Source organism: Haliaeetus leucocephalus, unplaced genomic scaffold (assembly GCF_000737465.1).
Source record: "Haliaeetus leucocephalus isolate CR32 unplaced genomic scaffold, Haliaeetus_leucocephalus-4.0 Scaffold180, whole genome shotgun sequence".
NCBI lineage: Eukaryota > Metazoa > Chordata > Aves > Accipitriformes > Accipitridae > Haliaeetus > Haliaeetus leucocephalus.
The window spans coordinates 253,808-276,483 of record NW_010972616.1 but is presented as its reverse complement, the minus strand read 5'-3'; the positions used below and the strand labels follow the sequence as shown (position 1 = coordinate 276,483).

At 40.1% G+C, this 22,676-nt stretch overlaps 1 protein-coding gene across 1 annotated transcript in view; it reads right to left on the bottom strand.

Moving 5' to 3' along the window:
- The window catches only part of MLLT3 (myeloid/lymphoid or mixed-lineage leukemia (trithorax homolog, Drosophila); translocated to, 3), a 134,835-nt gene that overhangs the window by 44,922 nt on the left and 67,237 nt on the right, over positions 1-22,676 (bottom strand). Inside the window, exons 2-4 of the mRNA XM_010564457.1 lie at positions 20,214-20,296; positions 16,040-16,183; positions 1,631-1,750 (exon numbers count right to left, since the gene is read on the bottom strand). Of these exons, the coding sequence (XP_010562759.1) occupies positions 1,631-1,750; positions 16,040-16,183; positions 20,214-20,296 (347 nt within the window). The remainder of the gene's footprint in view (positions 1-1,630; positions 1,751-16,039; positions 16,184-20,213; positions 20,297-22,676) is intronic.

Genomic DNA, 22,676 nt, shown 5'->3' with positions numbered 1-22,676 from the left:
GTCAGGTTTCTACAACAGACAAAAGTTCATTGTCCGAATATAGTTCAGAAAATGACATCCCAGATTAGCACTTGCTTATGAAAAAATTTACACTGGAGATTCAAGACTTACCATGGTGTACAGTTACTAGATGGAGCATTAGTGTAGGACTTGGTATCATATCTGTACCTCCCTGAAGTCCTTTTGCAGGTGTTTGGGTTGCTTATTTATAGGCCAAGCCTCAGTATGCCTACGTTGGCGAGCAATGCAAGACATGGGTGATTGGAAACTGAACTCTAGAGAGCTACTCAACCTCACAAGAACCCCTCTTATAGATGGTAAAGTGTCGAAGTAATTCATCTTCTAGTATCCAAGTAGATGGAGATACATCCTAGTCTAAGCAGTCAGTTATCTTCAGCACCTTGCTTGAGCACCTGGTATAGCCAGTTGCTTTCCATTTTAGGCAATAAGCAGTCATTTTAGCATGTCAGAGTAAGAACCTTCAGTCTAATCCTCAGATTCAATCTACCTCAGCTCCTCATTAAGAAAACAAAAATAATCACACATCCATGTATCCTTTAAATGTCACAGGAAGACCTGCATTAGAGATAGTGAGGCACTCAGGTGCAATGCAAACCAGGCAGAAACATGTCAAAGAACTCCCCCCTTTCCCCCCCACCCTCCCCTATATCCTTACTGTTGTGACACATTCTTATCAATGGACACACTTAGGCATACCCATAATTCATTACCTGAAAGTTCTTACAAGATTTGGTACAGCTACAGAACATGAAAGTTATTGATAAAAAGGAGTGTTGCCCCTTGCGGTATGTGCACTGCAAGATTAAGTAACACTTTTCAAATTAACAAGAAGCTAAGAAAGAAAATCAAACCCCAAACAATTTAACAGAACGGACACAAGGCATATACGTTAATTAATTTACGACATAAGTAATTGTGTTGCATTTCTTATTTGAATACATAATAAGATGCTCTTTATTCTTCCACACCATTCATTCATTTTGTCAAACTGAAGAAATTATCTGCCATTTCAGAAAGGTCCATTTATATTACTCAAAAGGTTCATTGGACTATGTGTTCTAGTTCACTGCGTTCTAGTTTGGGGATTCAATTTGATGTCCTAGAGACTGATGACACATTGCTGGTTTTGAAACACCTAGTAAAGAATTAACCCCTGAAATTTAAACAAAATTAAAAATCCTAAAGAACACTACTTCAAGTTTCACTCTACACAATTATCATGAAAAGTATTAGAAAATACTTAATAAAGGAAACAATTCTTATAGCATTTTCTCATGTTCTTTATATTTCTGTAGATCACACTTCCATCATCACAACCCCCTAATACTACAACAGACCATTAGAATTCCTCCTGGGAAAGGAGGAAAACAACTGTGCATGTACAAAATCCAGAAAAGCAGTACCTTCATTGGCACCTGTTCTCACAACCATCCTTGTTCTGCATTATTTTCATGTGGCAAACAGTAAGTTCACAACGAAGAAATGTCAAGATGTATTACCACTGGACTACATAATGAGATTGCAAAAATACCTAGAAATACTTTTTCTCAAGTTACTTCCCAGCAAAAGCATCACTGGCTCAAGTATCTTCTAGCAAAACAAGTCTCACCTTTGGCCCATGAGATGATTTCTTCTTCACTTCAGAAAAAGACAGGGAGTTACTGGGAAGGCTGGGTAGATGAAGGCTCTGTCCTGAAGAGAACGATGTGCCATCCGACATTACCATGATCTGTTATAAGAGAGAAAGCATGTCAGTCAAACATTACCAACAGAGACAGAGAGAGTCTCACCTATCTAAGAACTGCAAATCACATTGGTAGAATAAGACTTCTCCAACAAATAGTATCCATGTTTCTTCTCAATGGGGGATAGGTTAATTAAACCACACTGTCATCCTCTATTTAATGAGTAAATCACATCTTTCAGTTTCCATGCAAACACAATGCAAGCCCCTCAGAAAATGGCATAACTTGTTCTATTATGGCTGCTTACACACTATGGCACCTGAGTCCTTAGCCCTCTTTCTCTTGTCCTCAACAATGTCTAGTACACTTGAAAGTTCATCCCACCGGCAGAGAAGGCTCTGCAGGCAGCTGACATTCCATAAATATGTATATGCAGCAGTCTTTGCTTTCAACTAAAGTGAACTGAAGGAAAACTATAATGGGTACAGGTGGCAAGGTTTGGGTGGCAGGGGTGGCCTCTGTGAGGAAGGGCCAGGGACTCCTCCCCCGTGTCGGACACAGCTGGATCCAGCCAGCTCCAATGGACCCACCGCAGGACATGTCTGAGCCCCTCAGGCAAGATGGTGCCACCTCACAAAGAACAGGTTTCAGAAAGGACAAAACACTGCACAGGCAGAGGAGGTGAGGGAAAAAAAAATTGTGAGAACTGCAGTGTGAACACCAAGGTCAAAGACGGAGGGGAAGAGGTGCTCCAGGCGCTGTAAAAGGAATTTCCCTGCAGCCCACGGAGAGGCCCCATGCTGGAGTGGGGGAAAGTGTGAGGAGGGAGGAGTGGCAGCGAGGAGCTGTTATGGATTGACTGCAAACCCCATTCCCCATCCCCCTGTGCCACTCAGGGAGGTGGCAGAGATAAGTCCTGAATGAAGGACTGAAGTTGAGCATGGGAAGGTGGTGTCTAGGGTTGATGTTGTTTTGTTTTTTTTTTCTCTTTACCCAAATCTATTTTAATTTGCAACAAATTAAATTAATTTTCCCCAAGTTGAGTCTGTTTTTCCCATGACGTTAACTGGTAAGCAATCTTCCTGTCTTTATCCTGACCCCTGAGCCTTCTCATCCTATCTTCTCCCCCTGCCCTGTTGAGTAGGCAGAGTGAGTGACCAAGCGTCTGGGTGGGAGTTCAGCCCTTAACCAAGACTAACCCACCACAAAGATACACTGTAAGAAATGAGGTTTTAATGTGAAAGCGGTACGGCTCTAACTTCAACTTCTAACTTCAAGCTTCTGCTTTATATGGAGTACAGTAAACTGGATGGCTGGTAAGCAAGCAGCATTTTTGCTATAACAAGGGTCTAGCGACCTTTCTTAATTTTAAGACTTTTAACTACAAACAGATCATTTCCAGACACCACAGATAAATCAGCCATCACAGAGCAGTTACCAGACATGTAAAGATTATGCCTTCCATCTGAGAAACTCAGCTAGCTCCTGTCTTCTACTCCAGTGCTGCTGCGCCTGGATTTTACTGCTTCCTAGCATACCTATTCATTTATCTATTGTTTCAAAACCCTAAATGCCAGAGAGAGCTTACCTCCTGTCTGACAAACCCTGCAAAGCTGGAGAGAAGTTGCAGAGCTCTGTACCTGCAAGGAAACATCTCTCTCTATTTCCACAGGTTCCCATGCATGAAGTCACACTTGGTTTTGTAGATGCCCTGTGTGGTCACCCTTGCCTCTTCACAAGACCAAAACATCCTCTGATACTGGGGATGGGGAGAGACTGACCCATCACATGCCTCATGCACATTACATTAAAGGAGGAATGAGAAGTGCAAAATTGGGAAATCTAGGATGTAGGTATGCATACTCCACATTTTACCTTTCCAAGTCAAGATGGTATTTACTGCCTACAGCTTCTTCAAGACAGGATTTCAATTTAAAAAAAAAATATTTAAACACCACTCCAGATGAATCTTGTTGTAGACAACCTTGCTCAAAAGATCATGTGGTAGCCTAGACAATATTAAGGGACATAACTAGGTAATAAAGATTACTTTTATCAGCCCGTAAGTTGAGCATTACCTTTCAACACTGCTGCTAGAATCCAAAGGTGGAGGAAGAAGAAGGCAATAAAGTTGTTCTCCTTCCTTGACCATAGGTTCACATATTAAAAAAAAAAAAAAAAAAAAAATCTTTAAAAGTTACTTATGTATCCAAACATTTTGTGAAGTAAGATTCCACACAGGGCATGTAACAAATTTTCTCCCCAATTCCTCATTTCCATTTCTCAGACACCTAAACCAGAGCCTGTCAGCAGCCAGAACTCTCAAAAATCAGCTGGGCAAAAACAATGGTGTCCTTCTTGTAATCATGGTAATGTCAACAGCAATTAGCTATTGTGAATCACAATAAATGATTTCCTTTAGCCTTACAAATACTTTTTAACCTCAACTTGACCAAGTTTTTGGTTGAATTCAGCCCAGCTGAAAGCAAGAGAAGGCAGAAGCTAACAAAGAACAATCAGCAACAAGGAAATTCTGTAGCCACAGGTGCATACCATAAACCTGGCAACAGGTAGAGAAAATGCATGTCCCCATCATTTCCTCTCACAGATTAAGTCAAACCAGTGGTTAAATAAGATTGTTCTCCTTTAAATTAAACTCAATGCAATGTTTTAAACCTACAAACTTCATAGAAAATACCAATGAGACATAAGGTTACCCATTAATTATAGAGTTTAAGCAGGTGTTTTATTGACACGAAGTAGTTTTGTTTACACTCATAAGACAAAAAGATGCATATCCATGTGGAAGAGAAATATAGTCAGGAGGATCAGGGTTTGCCCTACCTTGAAATTAAAAGCAAAGAAACAAAAAATTCTGCCAAGGATTCTCTCTCCTAGGGTTGCAAGCTGCCATTTTCTCCCTGAAGCATAGAAGTCTGACTCACTAAAATAAACTGAGGTGCAACCACTGCATAAATTTTCTTTTTAAAATTCAGAAACTTTCCAGTTTATAAGTATTTATATATTCATCATTATACACAGACATTCTTAGAAAGCTGACATTTTAAAAAAGTGTATGGACTTCTGAGGTATCTCAGTTTCTAGGCAAGTATTTAGACCATTAACAGGATCAGTATTACAGACTTATGTTTAGGAACAGGATGACTGTCTACAGAAAGATCTACAGGGCCAGGTTGAACAGCATTAGTACTGAGGTCTGGCATTCCAAACTGTGAGCCCTAAAAATTTCAGTGTATTGAACCTTGCAGCCTGTTATTTCATTATAAACCCTATGAAAAATGGCAATTATAGATTCAAAATTTTCTGTGATCAACAATGTATGCAGTAAAACAGAACTTCAGTTCAGACTACAGACTTTACCATCTATAAAAAATGACAAAAGACCAAGAAAATCTCATGTAAAATTAACTTTTTGTCCCCTATGATAAAAAACCACAACTCTGTCTTCCAAACTGATCTCTGTCAGAAAAAGGATATGGTCCTCACTGAAATCCCCTATATCAGAAAAAAAACCCCAAACAAAAAAACCCCAACCCCCCCCCCCCCGCCCCAAGCCACTTGCCTTCTCCTCCCTCTCAAAGAATAAAGCTAATATTAACATTAAGTAACTCTTCAGGAACTCTTCCAAAATGTTTGTTTTCTTTGCCAAGATTATCTATGTAAAAAGGCCCTACATTAGAAACACTCTCTGGAATTGAGATGAATTTCCCTTTTGGCTAAATTTAGGGAAGAGACAGCTATACATCCAGTTTAAGTTTACTGAAAGATCTCAGCTGACAGAATTATAGTAACCTCTGCAGTGAGTAACTGCCATTTGTTCTCCCATTAGTCAAACACAGAAACACACAGCCTGGCAGATGTACTTCAACCAGCTTTCAGGGCAAGTCCCTACTTTTACATTGCAACTATCACACTGGCAGCATATACTGCTTGTGTGTGTGTGCATGTTTATGTATATGGCTATATTAAGTGAAAGCTACACAAAAGAAGCAAAAGGTGGGAATGAGCATATCACAGCAAGCCACTAATGCTGCAGCAAGAATGCAAGCTCTTCAAAAGCATAGCAAGAGCTCTCCAGTACAGCCAATGTTATATGTACATTTTTTACTCATTTCCTCCTCGCTGCACTCTAAGTTTCCTATTAGCTTACAGCTGCAGACAACAGTACACCCCAATACGTGGAGGACACTGCCGCAGCCCATGCTTAAGCCAGGCACCCAAGACCACCTGCAGCTGGCACTTTCAGCTCCCACAATGAATCACTTCAGTGACAAAAACCAGGAACATTATTAATTCACCTCCTCAGCCCCTTCCACAAGTCAACAGCTCAGTGGGATCAGACAAGCTGGTGGAATAAGACACCAGTGCTGGTGTTAATGAAGCAAGGTAAGATGACAGCTGGGCTTTAAAAAAGTCAGTTTAAACAGCCATGTAATCACACTCTGAATTCACCAGTATGTAAAGCATGAAGTTCTAGTTACAGTTTTGCTGTTCCCTCAAAAATATAGCTTGACTATATAGGCAGAGCAGAGGGTCTAGCTGATCTCACAGCCTGTCTTTGATGTGACAGTAATAGACTATGTAAAGGTAGGGAATTAGACAAGCTTGTTCACAAGTGTTAAAGGCTTTTTTAAAAGTTGGGTGGATTAGAGTACCTGGTACTGGATAAGCATTAGAAACATGGCCAAGAAAAAAACAGTTTCACTGTTCAATACCAGGGTACAAATGATATGGTAATCACAGAACAGGCTGTATTAAGAAACATGTTGAGGGAGGTGATTGTCCCACTCTACACTGCACTGGTGCGGCCCCACCTTGAGTACTGTGGGCAGTTTTGGGTGCCTCAGTATGAGAAGGACATCAGACTACTACAGTGTGTGCAGAGGGGGGCAACCAAGATGGTGAAAGGTCTCAAGAGCAAGACTTACAAGGATCAGCTGAGGTCACTTACCTCATTCACCTTGGAGAAGAGAAGGCTGAGGGGTGACCTCATGGCAGTCTACAACTTCCTCACAAAGGGGGCAGTGGAGGGGGAGCTGCTGACCTCCTCTCTTTGGTGACCAGCGACAGGACACGACGAAATGGAATGAAGCTGCATGAGGGGAACTTCAGACTGGACACAGGAAAAGGTTCCTCACTAAGAGGGTGGTCGGTCACTGGAACAGGCTCCCCAGGGAAGTGGTCACAGCACCAAGCCTGTACAGTTTAGTTTTAGGTAGTCCTGCTAGAAGCAGGAGTCAGACTCGATGAACCTTATGGGTCCCTTACTACTTGAGACATTCCATGATCCTATGTATCCACACTGGGTGTTTTGTTTTGTTTAAAATTCAATTAAAAAAATACATATTTTAAATTTTACCTGTTGGCAGGACTTCATAATCCTCAGGAATGGAAATTCTTTGCACCCATAGGAAGCAGCTAATATTATATGATGTGAATGACAACAAGAAACACTTCTAAAAACAGACAGGCTGTAAAAGAAAGGCTAAAGAAAGTGTGGGCCCACTGCTCAATGGGGAAAGAGACCTCATGACAAAGAACTTGACTTATGTACTCAATGTTCTTTTAGACTCCATCTTCACTAGTAAGATCTTGTTTCCTTAGGCCTCCAAGGTACCTGAGCATCCTCACAGAGTCTGTGGCAGTGTCAGTGCCCACAAGAGAAGAGGACTGAGTTAGGGTGCACTTCATCCACAGGGATGCTCAGGTTCATGAGACCACATTGGATGCAAGCAGGGATACTGAAGGAGCTGGTCAGTATCATTGCAAGGCAGCTCTCTATCATCTTCAAAAGGTTGTGGTGATCAGGGAAGGTTCCTGATGACTAGAGAAAGGCAAATATCACATTCATCTTCAAGAAAGAAGATCCAGGGAACAAGAGTCCCATCAGTCTCACTTCAGTTCCTGGGAAGAAGATGCAGAAAATCATCCTGAAAGCCACTTTCAGACACTGGCGGGACAAGAATGTGACTGAGAGCAGTCAACATAGGTTTACTAAGAAACACCCTGCCCAACTTACAGCCAGACCTATGAGATACAGACTGGATAAATAGATTATGAGATGGATGGAGAACTGTCTGGACTGCTGAGCTCAAATGGTTACCTTCAGCTGTGTGAGGTAAAGCTAGAGGCCAGTGACTATCAGTGTCTCTCCAGGATCAACACTTAGTCCAAAACTGTTTAATGTCTTGATTAATGATTCAGTGGGATCAAGTGAACTCTCAGTAAGTTCACAGATGATACACAGGTAACTATTTTTCTGAGATACCCTGTGCTGTCCAGGAGAAGCTCCACCATACAAACGTGGCTGTTGGGTTAGAAGATGTTCCAGGAAGGGAAGAAAAAAGGTCATATGAGCTGTTCCGTAAGGCATACAGAAACTCAGTCAGCAGGTGAGGTGAAATCCCATGAAAGCCAGCCTGCAATCTAGTGAAGATGGAGAGATGATGTTGATATGGCAGAGGATACCAGTCAAAGAGAAGAAAGACCAATAGCAGCACTGATGAATGGAATAACTGCTTGATGGGACTGGATGAAAACAGAAGAAAATGCAGATGCCCACTGATGTTTTTCCCTGTCCTGCTCCAAAGCCCATCTGTTCCAGGGACACCAAAGACTGCAGTTAATGGACAGTTTGGGGAAGAGAGTTATTTTTATAATGCATGTCAGAGATGGAAGGAGCCACACTCCTTCTCACTTTCTCTGTGAGAGGAAAACTGGAGCATCAGTGTGGGCAGCTACTTAACACACAACACTAAACTTGGACAGAAGAAAATTACCTTTCTTAATTTGGCTTTCTTCTGGTTTACACTGTAACTGGGAGGTTTCCTACACCACCACTAATAAGCCATTCCATACAAGTTTTAGCTCAACATAGGGAAGAGATGATAACATCAAAATAAGATTTAACAAGATCTCGTTCTAATAATGTACCTAAGAAAGATTTATGAAAACAATGCAAGACTAAATCATATCAGAGCATACAAATATCACATGACTACCATGCTGGTAAACAACTACTACCACAGAGCAAAAGAACAAGTGTACATAAGCTATCTTTTACTTTCACTGTTGTTATGGACAGATGTGTAAGACAGCTTCCCCCTCCCCAAGACTCTTCTCACCAGTCCACCCCAAAGAAAGATTCTTCTCCTTTTCTCATACATGCCAATAAAGCATTACACATACAAGCATTCAAATTGATCTGCTGGTAGTGGTATCTTACCTCTAGTTCACCAAACACCCACTTTGCTAGCCTGCAGCTGTTGAGCTTGTATTTAAAACCTTTGTCTACCACTTGCTTCAAATAAAAGACAGCTTCCTGAGAAAGGGCAAAAGAAAACTTATTTTTCCCCCGAAAAACAGTGGGTGGAAGAAATCCATTGGTATTGACATTATTGTAGGAATGATCCTACCTGCTTGATTAACCTGAAGTGACCAATCTCCATAATATCTGATCTGCAGGCACCTTCTAATGGCATTCCAATTGGCTACTCAAGACAATCGAGTGCTATGGAAAGAAAAGGTACCATGTATTTAATTTATGTAGTTCCATGCACTGCTGAACAAAGGAAGGGATCAGGGAACAACAACTGTGCACTACCTATTATCTTTATATAATCAGGAACCCTTTTCCACTATCCCTTTTCCAGCAATTTGGGAAAAATTATGAAATTGTAATACCTGTACGTAAACCTACTATCAACTGATTCAGAAGTCTCCTTACAAAAAACTGACCTGTCGAAGACAACACCTACCTACCAATATGTTTGGCAGCCTGGGGTACCCACGTACCCAACAAGAACCACCCACTCTCAAAACACAAAACTTTGCTTTTCAGATTCCAGTACAGAAAGCATGAAGAACAGCCTCAAGATGTTCCACAGAAGCTGGTCTTCTCTTATTGCCTATTTCTATAAATGCACATCTTGCCACCCTTGATGCATAGGAGTCAGAGATCTACCACCCCACATAGATACTTACACAGTTAGAAACTGCACAAGCTGTCACAGTTGCTCCAGATCAACACAATCTCCTTATTAAAGCACATTAGAGCTTCTGCAGGGCAATGAACCACTACCAAAAACTGTTGTCTGTCTCCTACTTTTTCATTTTCCTGAATGAAAGGAGACCATCAAGAAAGCTGGAATAATCTTGCTTCAAACAGATCATGCCAAGCTACCTGTTGTAGTTTCATTTACTGAGCTGGTAATCTAAGAACACCTCCATACAGCAGACTCAGAACAGGTTGGTGAGCTTCCCCACAATGTGCTACGGAAAAATTCAAACAGTACTTTCAGTAGGAGCTATGAGAAATGTTAGAATTCCAGGAAAAATGAACCATTACTACATCATTTCTGCAGCCCTGCAGATGAACTATACTCATCGTGCATCAGTAGCAGACAAACAGACTTCTTTGTGTGGTCCTGGGCTGCCGCACCCCATATCATTTCACAGTGAAGAACAAGTTCATTCACCACTGAAAGCAGTAAAAGTAACAATGAAAAGCCAGTTATCCTGAACAACTGTTATTCATATCCAAACCGAAAAACTCACAAGGGAATAGAAAACCTTTTAGAAGTCTTTTAAGCTATTTGCTTGAAAGTTAAGTAATACATAGTTTAAGAAAATTCTATTACTTAATTATGAAAAGCACAAGATTAAAGATAATCCCTTCCCTAGAGCAGCATTATACCTAAGGTTGGCTCTGGGTAGAAGCCAACTATTCCAGCTGACACAGAAGAAATGCAAGGCACAAGGGAGAATAGAGAAAAGAGAGAAATCCCCATAATTTCATCTTCATTACATGGATTAGGAACATAAGTTTTAGAACTGGCATTATGCAGGCATCTCAAGTGACCGAAAAGACATTTCTCAACTGTTAAACAGTAAAACCACAAACATTTGAAAAACAACTCAAACAACAAAGCAGTGGGTTTTGGCAAAACCTGAATTTTTACCTTGATTTTTTTTTTTTCTAAAAATTGTATCCCCTCTCAGAATGATTCTTTCTCTCTCTTGACTCATTAATAGATCAACTGTCTTCAAGGAAAGAGTTGCCTCACTACAGAAGCGGAGCTGCTGTATCTCCAAACTAATTTTACAGAACGTAGACAAAAAGCGACACCAGTGTTGCTAAAAAGAATCATTACTACTCTAAAAGTGACCTATTCCTTGCATCCTCTAAATCTGAAACATCAAACTGTGTCATTAATAGCCATGTGCCTTTGTAATAATGTTATTAATTTTACTATTTTTATTCATAGTGGTAACTGCTCTTTAAGGGGCATCCATAAGACTTTCCTTTCATGAAAAACTCAACTATTAAATGTTGTCTGTGTACTCCTGGATTAAACAACTTTGAGTCTCATTCCAAAAAGGTGGGAGTATTACACAATACAAACATTTTTATTTGTATATTTGCAGATATGGGAGAGAGGACTATATTAAATCACTGTCTTGACATGTACTGAAAATAATTTTACTACTTTTTCCTGCAAGAATCAAAATTAAACTATTCATAATTCATATTCAGACAAGTGACACCTGAGCAAGTCTATGTTTCCAGAGGCAAAATTCCATTTAACTGTTAGGTAGCTGCCATTCAGCATCTTCAAAATTAATTTATTTTTAGTTGGCTCAATAAGCAGATTAGGTGTAATTTTCTATTTTTTCTTGAAATTGAAAAACATGCAAGCCAAAAAAGCAATAGAACCAGCACTACTGGCAACACAAAATACATCAATAGGGTCAGACCCTGCTTATAAATGGTTTTAGTGGGGTTCAACATTCAAAATCTACTTCAAATTTGAAGATTATTTTGACTATAATTTCCCTGTCAGCATCATTCCTCTTCCCACATCCATATGCAGGAATCACAGTGCCACCTCTTTTCCCTCAGGATCCTTCATGTTTAGAGGCTGAAACTAATCAGAAAAAGCAACTGGCAAATCTAGGAAGGAATGATCATGTAAGGATCAACGCTTACTTGTGTTTACTTGATGAAAACTTCAATCCTACTGTACCTACTCATGCACAATTTTGTGCTGTGTCTAGAGGATGAGCTCTGTAGGAGACTACAGGTATATAGTTCTGTCACTACCACTAGCTTGATAATTCGCTTGGTAAGAAATGGATTAAATAAAAGTCATCATCTGTACACAGGGTGTCTTCGGGGATTTCAAGCAACAGGCTGAATTATGGTATACGCTGCTAATTCACGAGTCATATCTGTATACATGTTAGCTTCACATCATTAGGTACTACACTGAGTAAATGGTGCAAAAAATTCTCAGTGGCATCATTTCCACAGCAAACTTTTCTAAAATAAATGTCATTTACAATACATATGCAAAGAGATGGAACATAAAAAATTACACTGAATGGTTCAATTGAATTTGCCCAGCATACTCTTGAAAATATTTCATTTCTTCTGTAAACATTTCTTTTTACATTTATGAGAACAAGGTCAACTGAAAGTAGGTAAATGGTAGAAACAGACTTGAGTGCAAGTAAATCTTTTCAGGGGGCGGGGGGAAGTTCAGTGTAGAAAATAAGTTTCTGAAGGTGGAAAACTTTGACAAAGAACTTTGCAAATTGGATATGGCCTTTGTAAGATTGAACCAAACATTCCTATTTACCTTCCTGACTACAGAAACACAATCTCTGAAGCCAAATCAAATCCTTCTTCTTGTAAGGGCCAAAAAAGTAATTCTCAGTTTGGAAGAGAAATTAGCAACTTGGTGACCTCCTACTAATAATGACTGACAGCACATTCATGCTTCAATTCTGGTGATAGCAAATAAAATGCTAAGATAGAAATATTCCACAGAGTTAATCTACGTGACTGGCACCATCCTAAACGTCCTATTTGCCTTAACTAAAGTGGCCACAGCAGCACTGCAAAGCTGTGCCACAGTTGTGTTCTCACTTGTTTCATTACTCAGGATATCTGAATGTTACTCTTACGCTCTCCCAGTGAACTGCAGGATAACCAGTCAGACCTTTGGGCATATGAAAGATGGGATGCATATGGGGAAGGGTAACCATGAGAATGCACCAGCAGACTGCTAGCACTTCATTTTAAAACAATAATTAAAAAAAGGGGTTCTCAGCATGAAAGACAAAAGAATATTGACTGTAGCAAATATCCCTGACTAGTTCGCATCTGGGATGTGACAAGATGTATGTGTGAGGGAAAAGGGGAGTTGTGAGGATCCAAGTGATAATTCAAGAAATCTGCAGCAAGCAACGAACACATAGACAAGTCTATACTGAATATGGGAGCATGCAGGTGCCAGGTGAGCCTGCACCTTTCCCTTCAGAAGGGCATACTATTTGTAAAATACATATGTTTATGCAGATGAGAAAAAAAGAATCATGTTTAGTGGTTTATGTCAGTGGAATGACACATCCCATGACTTTTGCTTGGAGAAAAACTAATGAGAACTGAGTTTCAAGGTGCACAGAACTCAAGTGATTTACACCATTATTTAAAAAGCATGTAAGCAAGAGTCCTCCAGCTTAGAGTCTTTTCTTAAAGCTATCGCTCAGCATTTTACATTAAGATGGCACCTCAATCATTTTGAAGGACATGAACTTCATTCTGCCCGACTTGTTGCCTGTCAAGGAAATCCATTGACTTGTTACTTTTACTTTTTTTGAAGACAGCCATAAGCTAGACATATTAATTGTTTTGTCTTACAGGTAAGTGCAAAACCCATCTCATGCTTACTTATCCTGTAAATGCTTTTCTCAGTCTAAAGCATGGAAGTCATAACTGAGTTAATGTTTCATGAATTCATTCAGTTGTCTATTCTACTTATACTTGGAAGCAAGAGCCAGCTTTCTAGGGCTTCTACAACAGTGACAAGAAAAGCCTGTGTACAGCATTTCATAAAAGTGTAACAGGTTCAATGCTAGGAGATGTAAGCCCTTCACAAAGACTTTTTTAGTAACAAGACAGACAGAATGCTATTACATCTTCTCTGCCAAGTTGATCAGACAAACTACTAGGTCAGAAACCCTACAGAGGGAAGAATGAAACACCAATAGCATCAAAAAAAAGGGACCCATTTCTTGGAAAGAAATTGGAAAAATGGAGAAAAAAAAAAGAAAAAAGGCAAGCAGACTGTAGACTGCTTCTGTAGACTCCAGAAGACAAAAGGCAACAACGCAAAGCATTTTAAGAATGACCATACTGATATATTCAGGGAAAGTATTTGATCAAAATACCCCACATTTCATTGTTTACAATTAGGCAACATTTTTGCTTTTGTTAACTTAAGAAACCTAAAACTAGAAGGCACAGAAAATGAGCAATAAGAAGAACATTTCCTATTTTTACCTTTTTAACCACCCCCATCAGCCCCCAAAGTCCCTGCTGGCATAATTTAGATTTATTACACTTGTGGGTAAAACTTGTCCATTGACAACTGACCTGATATGATTAATATTAAAGCAGTAGCTCATGAAGTTTCCCAGAATACAATCTTGATCTTTTATTTGCAAACACACTAAAGAGCCAACACATTGTCCAGACATGGATACCCTCTTGCACCTAACAAATGCAAACACAAAACACAGCTCAGGCTTCTATTTCAATACAACTATAGTTGTAACAGTTATTTTCTCCAGGAGGATAACAAGGTCTTTCAGACTATACCCACTACTTATTTTTGCTTTGTTTTCAAAGATCCTCTTCAGCAGACTAAATATTCTCACACTAGCTGCCTCCTCTTTCCACCCCAGACCCTACTACGGTCTAACTGTGCCAAATAGGGCTACCCATTTTTGTTACGACTGTTCAAAAACACAAAGATAAGCATTGGCATTTATATTAGTAGACCCACAATATGAAGGCTTGCTTAACATCTCTATCAGTGACCTGGAGGAAGAGACAGAACACACTCTTATTCATGAGGTTTGCGCATGACAATCAACTGGAGAAGGGAAGCAGTCAACACTCAAGAGCAGGGCTGCCACCAGGAGGGACCCAGGCAGTCTGGAGGAAACGGTTAACAACAGCCCCATGGAATACAATCAGGAAAAAACGCCAAATGCCAAGCCCTGTCCCAGCAAGGCAGAGCCCTGCAGCCATGAGGCTAGGGGCTGGGAAATGGCCCTGTGGGGCTGGCCCTGGAAGACAGCAAGCTGAGCCAGGGCCACCTGTGTGCCTGGGCAGCAACAAGGGCCAGCAGTGCCTACAGCCTTTTGAGCAGGTCACAGCCCTGAGAGCCAAGAGAGAGCAGGGACTGTACCCTCTGCTGGGTGCTGGTCAGACCCTGTCTGGATACTGCCTCTGGTTTGGGTTCCCAACACAGAAACACCACCAACAAAATGGGAGGTGAGAGGAGGCCACTGAGACAGTGGGGCTGGAGCCCTTGCCATGCGAGGAAGGACAGCTTTGGGGGCACCCAACAGCGTGCCTGGCACCAATGGGAGGGAATGGAGGAGATGCAGTCAGGCTCTTCACAGTGGCATGTGACAGGAGGGCAACAGGCAGCAGCACAAGCTGACAAATGAGAGGCTCAGGCTGGAGATAAGGAGAAGCCTTTTCCCCATGAAGACAGCCCAGCGAGGTTGGACCACCTTCAGCCAGGGGAGGTTTCACACTCAAGCAAGGAGGGGTGAAGTCCTGAGCAGCCTGGTCTGACCCCATGGCTGAGCCACAAACGGTCCCTGCCAGCATGAATGATTCTGCCATCGTGTGAAACACAGCAGAACAGTTTCCACTAATCAACAAAGTGTAAATGTAAAGGTTTGGCCCTCTCCTTCCTCCAAATGGGCAACATTGCTTTGGGCTTTTTCATATCAATTATTTCTACCAACACGTAAAGAAATCTTGGTAAATTTTGTGGTTCAGACTGTGTAACATATAATATATAAATTTAAGTAGGTTTATTTATACTTAGAGTTTCTAACTTGTTCTACCTTATAACTAGAACCATTTCTCTTGAAGTGAGAGACATTTTATTTACTTATTACTTCCTCCCATCACAGTAGCCCTCCTGTACTTCATCTCTGGAAAATCAACAAGCAACACTTCATGTGAAAGGTCCAAGTTCTGCTTTTGCAGAAGTAAACATGAATTGCTTGGTTGTGAAGACAGATAGCTAATCATGTACGCACATGCTCCTTTGCTCACCCATTCCACTTAAAGACAACAAGCACTGAGCTCTTATATGAAGTTAATCACAAAAACACTTCACTTAGTTTCACTGTCAGGTCAAGTTTTATTATACTAATCATGCACCAGCAATAAGCAGCAACATCTTTATTGTGATGGCTTTTGACATGGGTGCAGGACTCACCCCTCCTGCCTTTAGCAGCTTTCTTCTGAATTCCTCTGTCGGGTTGTTGAATGTGAGCTTTTCACAGCGGAGGTGATTTACAGGTGGGTGGCCTTCAAGGTGCAGGAATAAGTCATAGTCAAATCGAACTTTCTTAGGTTCTTCCTGAGGGTTGAAAATAACCAGATAGAAACATCTAGCACCAAAACTAACTAAGTTGAAAACAAGGGCTACATAAAGACTGTCAATTAAAATGAAAATTATGTCATTTTTAACCATTCCCTGTGTTCTCGGATACATGATGGAATTTACCAAGCGTCAGCCGAGCTACAGTAAATCAGAGAAGCTCCTATTAGCCGATGAAAACACATGGTAAAATGCATGAACCCCATGAACTTCAAGCTGTCCTGACAAGGCTTAATTGAAAGTGTTATGTCATGTTTGGCACAGGCTACAGACATACGCATAGACAAGTATCATGATTCAGCTGACACAAGGTAACTCAGTCACCAACACAATCACACTTCTGAGCTCTAGATAGTACTGAAGACACTGCAGTAAGTTTTGAATGCAAATTCCTCCACTGAAGCCAAACACTACTGTTTTCTTCACAAAGTTGTAGAAAGGGGTAAGAATGAAACCACTGCAGCCAACTATATTTATCTCCTATGGATAGAGTCTGCTCATTTATTAATGAAACTTCATTGCCTTGAACAAGTGTGGCCAGCTAGATTTCAAGTGTTCTACCACAGCTTCCAAGTGATTAAAATTCTCTGCCAGTGCAGTGAAAAAATGAAACTGAATGTTCCCTGTACCAATATGGAGAGAGAAAAAACAGGAAAGGCAAATTTATCTTGGAAGCATTTTTTCAAGGACTTGTCTCAATAGCTAACAACTACAGCCTGCTGCTACTGAATTTGGGAGGGAGGTTTGTTTGTCATTTCCCTAATTCTTTAAAGCTTAGAATATTTTCCATCGGGGTGAAATGCCTATTAGATTTTCTAGCAATTTCTACCTGAGAAAGCCTCAGCTGAAAAAGGACACTAGTGGCATTGAATAGACAGACTTCAATTTATAACACCAGAGAAAAGATACTAATTATAATTTGTGTTATATATTTACACAGTCCCTTCTAGAAACTGTATATGTTAGGTGCTCTTTTAAGGCAGTATTAAGTAGCCCTTTCTCCAAAGGTCCTGATGTGCAACAGAAGCCACCAAACCAATGTCAGTCTTAAGGCAGAACACAAGTAAAAGGCCACATTCAGGAAAAGCTTTAGTAAAAAGGGAACCATGAGGGAAGAAGAGGAAGAGTTACAGCAAAATCTTAGCACATATCCAACACTGCATGTAATCAGAATGTGTGCTCTGTTCCGTGACAGATGCTTAAAAAAAATCACATTAAAAAATGTTTCATTTTGATTTAGGATTCCAAAGATGTGAAAAACAGAAAGCATAGAAACGTCAGTTATTCTAAAAGTTAAATCAGAGGTTTCAAACACAGCCAAGGGACATCCTTATTGTCCCACCTCTAGACTTGGAGCAGAGACAACAGAAGGGGACCTGAAATAAAAGGCCTGCAGTAGTCTGTTTCCGAGGACAGAATAGAGTAGTTCCCTTAGATGAACTATTTTCTTGACAGACCATTTTCAAAGGTAACCACGGATGAAGATATTTCTTACTGATAGAAATATTAGCACATGCTTTTCTTGTGGAAAAAAAATGGAAGTGTTTTACTCCCCGGTCTGCTTAGAAAACTGTGACATTGCTACAGGCTAACAGTTGGTACCAGCAACGTTGCCATACAAGCAAAGTTATAAGAAGTTATAAATGGGAGTCTGAAAAGAATTCTGTGGAAAGTTAGATGAACATAACCAGTGATTTCAAACCAGACTTTTACTACACAAAGGACTTCCCATACCACTGCCATTATTTCAAATCGGTGTGACAGTAAAGGCAGAATATACTGCAGTTTATGAGCCTTATCCTAAATGGACTGCATTTTCCAGAGTAAAAGTCTTCTGACCTAAAAGCATTTTTTCAAAGACTTAGTCTCAAAGGCTAACAACTATAGCCTGCTGCTGCTGAATTGGGGGGAGGGGGGGTTGGGGAGGGTTAGTCTGTCATTTCCTTAATTCTTTAAAGCTTGGAATATTTTCTGCTGGGGTGAAATGCCTGTTAGATTTTCCACCAATTTCTGCTTAGTCCTGGGAACAGGCGCTCTTTAATTCTCCATGGTCCAGGTGGCTTCCTGTACCCATGCCTCCTCTATTCATTAGGGTACTTTCTGAACCAGAAATTGAAAAGTTGTCTACCTTGAATAACTGATGATGGTCTGTCTCCTCTTCCTCCTTCTGTCTATCTCCTCTTTTTCTGTACTGGAATACCTGTGAAATGACTTAGGGGAGGAAGAGTAGCTGTGCCAGGAGAAAGCAGTAATTTGCCTCAGGAATGCCCGCTCAATTTTTGTGCCACTTATCCTTTGTACTGTACTGACCCCAGGGAAGGGCATGCTGCTGCAGCTATGTGAACAGCTAGCTGACTCACAGTCCAACTGCTGCTTGTTGTATTCCATGACACCAAAATAGGGGTGAGGGATGTTTGCAAACTTCCTAATTCCACATGCTGCTTGAGGGTGAGGTGAGTTGTAATCACTGCTGCCCTCTTGATCTCAAGTCTAAGCCACAACTCCTGCTGGAGAAATCCTGAGATTTGCAGGTCTCCACAGTCAAAGGCAGCCAAAAGTCTGAGTGGAAAACAAAAAAACAAATGTCGGGCAGGAAGCTTTCTGCCGAGATGCTTCAATGATTGTCTCACTCTTTTGACTTTGCCCAGTTTTGGGATGAGCTCTTAACAGAGTTACAGAGAATGGGCTGCTTTTCATTAGATTTCCTGAATGAATCAAAACCACTTCCCTAAGGGAGACAGAGCTAAAAAGCATACCAAAAAAAGCCAGTCAACTCACTGCAGCAGCTCTGTTTCCTTTTCCAACAGCACACAGGGTAGACTAAACACTGCTCTTCACAGATTGATACAGGGAACATTTCAGAATTACCTGTTCGAAACCTACAACTTACAAAGTGCCTGAGCAGAATTATCCACACCTCACACCTTGACAGAGCTTTCTGTGAAAGACAAAAGAGTACTGGAATATCTACCTGAAAGCATACACAGCTAACAGAGTTGTACTCTAACACAAATTTTAAGTGACAAGTGTACCAGCAAAAGTCTTTTACTAAGCATTTCTATTTTCTTTTGGTTTTAGTTTTTCACCAAGCATTCAACACATTGAAGATGTAACACTGACTTGATTAAAATAATTATGTTAAACTACATCTTGGTATAAAAACCAAACACACAGGTATCTTGGAAGTGCATACAAAGTATAATAATAGCTTCATGGAGGCACATGACATACAAAAGGAACCTAAAATATTGCAGTTAAGGTACTGCATATTAAACCTTGCAAGCATTTTGCTCTTTAATTCCACACCCAAATCCAATTCTTTTTATCTGAATGACTTACTAGTAATACAGACCCTGTTACGTACATTAAAAGAAATCTCTGTATTTGCTATGTAAAACACCCACAGTAAGTGCAGCATTTACTTAGATTCAGAGTTTGAGATACCACAATAATGCAAGCTTTGTAGAACACCACTGGGTTTGTTTTTAAACTGTGCTCCCTCGTACTGTTGAGTCCAGTAGAATCAATGTTCACAGGCAGTCTAAAAGAATTTTTTTTTAAACTGAGGATGCGGGATTCAAAAAAAAAAAGACTATTTTGAAAGATCAAAAACTGAACAAATTAAAAATATTGGCCATACTAACACAGAACAATGAGTTCGTTATGAAATAAACATAAGATTGGTTCCTTTCTTAAAGTTTAAGTGGCTCTTGAACTTCCTTAAGCATTATTTAAAGTCTGTCCACTTCTGAGTAGGGCTAGTAATTCTTCCGAATAGTTACATTCAACTTCTTAATTTTATTAGGTAATCCTAATTTCAGAGAGTTATGTAGTAAACACAATTATGCATTTCTAAAAGTTACAGTGACTTTGAGTTGAGGAACAGCACTGACAAAGATAGCTTTAAACCTTATTTTTAACTGAGTTTACAAATTAAACTGTAAATCTTTAAAAAAACTGACTTCCACGTGATTTTTTTTTTTTTAAGGAAAAGTATGTGATTCCATACCTTGTTTTTGAAGTAAACCTCAATTGGTAAAATGAAACCAGCATACCCGGATTCTTCAACTTTGTAGGGTGGATCCTTGCACACTGAAGCAAAGAAAAAAACATGTATTTAACACAAAAAAGGACTATTTTAAATGCACAAGCAAGACACATGCACAAATAATCTGGGGCAATAGTTCCATGGCAGCACCATTCATTACAAAACTGCACACACACAGTAGGACATATCCGTGCACAACTCAACGTGAATTTTGCAAGCAAATCATTCCTGCCCATATATAACATATAGTTTAGGGAAAGCAATTTTTTTTTTTTTCCTTTTTCAATCCTTTCAGACTGCTAAAGCAGAACCACCAGGGACTTCAACACCAGGTGGACCCACTGAATATCCACAAGGGCTACATAAGCACTGGAGCCAAGGCTTGTTCTGGGCATGAAAAATATATAGGATTCCACCCTGAGGAAGTTAAACTTGTAGAGGGCAGAAGAACTGGTAGAATTCATGTATTCATAACCTAATACTAATAAAATCCTAATTCTAATAAATGTAATTTAAAATAAATTAATTAAATTAGAACTAATGCTAATAAAAGTGAAATCTGTATTACTGGGGGAAGAGGGAACACAACACAACATTCCAGTACATAGTGGAGATCCTCAGGAAGGTTAACTATTGTATTATGTTAAAACAGCATCCACATTTACCCTGCAGGATTCAGACTTCTTCAACATGACAGTGAGTATTACTAGCTGAAATATACAATCTCTTCCTTCAAGTTTTCATTTTAATTCAAGAGCTTTTAGTTACATGAAATCCCCATAGTATTGAACATGTGCTCTCTGAAGAAAGTGGCACTAGCCTGTCAACTCCAGACAGTGACGAAAAGCAGTTTGTTACAGAACTTGGAACAGAAGCTACCTCTTTCTTCTCCTGTTTAGCTGTGTGACAACCTCATTACAGAATTCATACCCACATAACACATAGGCACAAAGGTAGGCTGAGCTTGAGAAACCATGCATCTCCTGCAGCTTCAGCTCAGATGCTGCCAAATCCTGCACTGATATGTATGACAACTCATATATGCACTACCATCTCCATGACATCACAGCACAGTGACAGTTTCTCTACTGTAGACTGATAGAATGATGCAATTCATACACAAAGGGTTGACTTCTTCAGAAACATTTACTCAAGCCCTATCAACCTTGCTGACTGAAAAGAAAATTCAAACTCCCAGATGGATCATCATTTGCAAAGATGTATGCTCTTTTCAGAATTGCCTGGTACCTGTTCACTGCACTGTATCAGGTGCAACTTAAACTATACTTTACAAAAAGTGTGTCTTGCAATCAACTATGCTGGGCTTGAACACCAAAATTATTCTTTTTAGCGAGCACCACAGATGGGCACTTACCACCCTCTAGCATCCTGAAAACATGACAAGGCCCATTAGACACATCCAGGAATATAACGACTGCTTCATTCTTAATATACAATCACTTCGTCAGCTTTCTGAGGACACGCAAACGTGGTTAACACCCAAACAGATGAACACAGGAGAATTTTCTCCTACTACCTTGCTATTCTCGTCCTGCTCTACTAGCACCAAACCCACACAGGGACTTCAAGGATGAGGAAGATTCCAAGTCCTTGCTCACATGCTGCAGCTGGCTATCCCTACCCAGTTCACTTTGTGCAAACAATGGAAAGGGAAAAAGATTACAAAACCGGAGCAAGAATAATCTCTTTTCCAGACTCCTCTGCAACACTGTCCTCTTGCAGCTACAGAATTTAGTTTGTTTTTATTGGCAGGAAAAAGGAGGACCTATAGTTTATAAAGTGGGATTTGAAAGATTTTGAAGAAAAGTGTTACAATGATAGGTCATATGTGAGAGGTGGTTTCAGACATACAAAGCTTTTAAGTTGGAAACTGAGCGTTTTGTGCTAGAACGTCCCAGAAGTAATTTCACCTTATAGTGACATGTCTTCCCTGAATAGAGCTTACCAGTATTTGAAAAATGTAAATGTAATAGTCCTAGTTAAGCACAGTGACAGGTTACAGTAATACATACTGACCACTTCTTCAGTCAATGAAAAAAGGAGCCTTCCTGCTCCTTCTCTGCCTTCAGAAGACAACTTGAGGAGAAAGCCTTCCCAGTGTTATTTCAATGGCCATGCAGGGTTCAAAAGACTGAAATCCACTTATATAAAAACATGGAAAGATTATACAGCAGATATTTATCCAGATGGAAACATAGAAACTCCAGAAACTGTAATAATACATTAACTGTTAAAAGATATTTCAGGCTCCATTATGTGACAAGTCACAATTCCCCCCCCTAATAAGTATCATGTCAACTTCTTCCTGACTACTTAATTGGTGCAGAAAACACTGTCAGCATAAATATTTTTCATTCTCTCCCTTAAATCTCTCTTCTTTGATTTACACAGCTGTTAGCCATG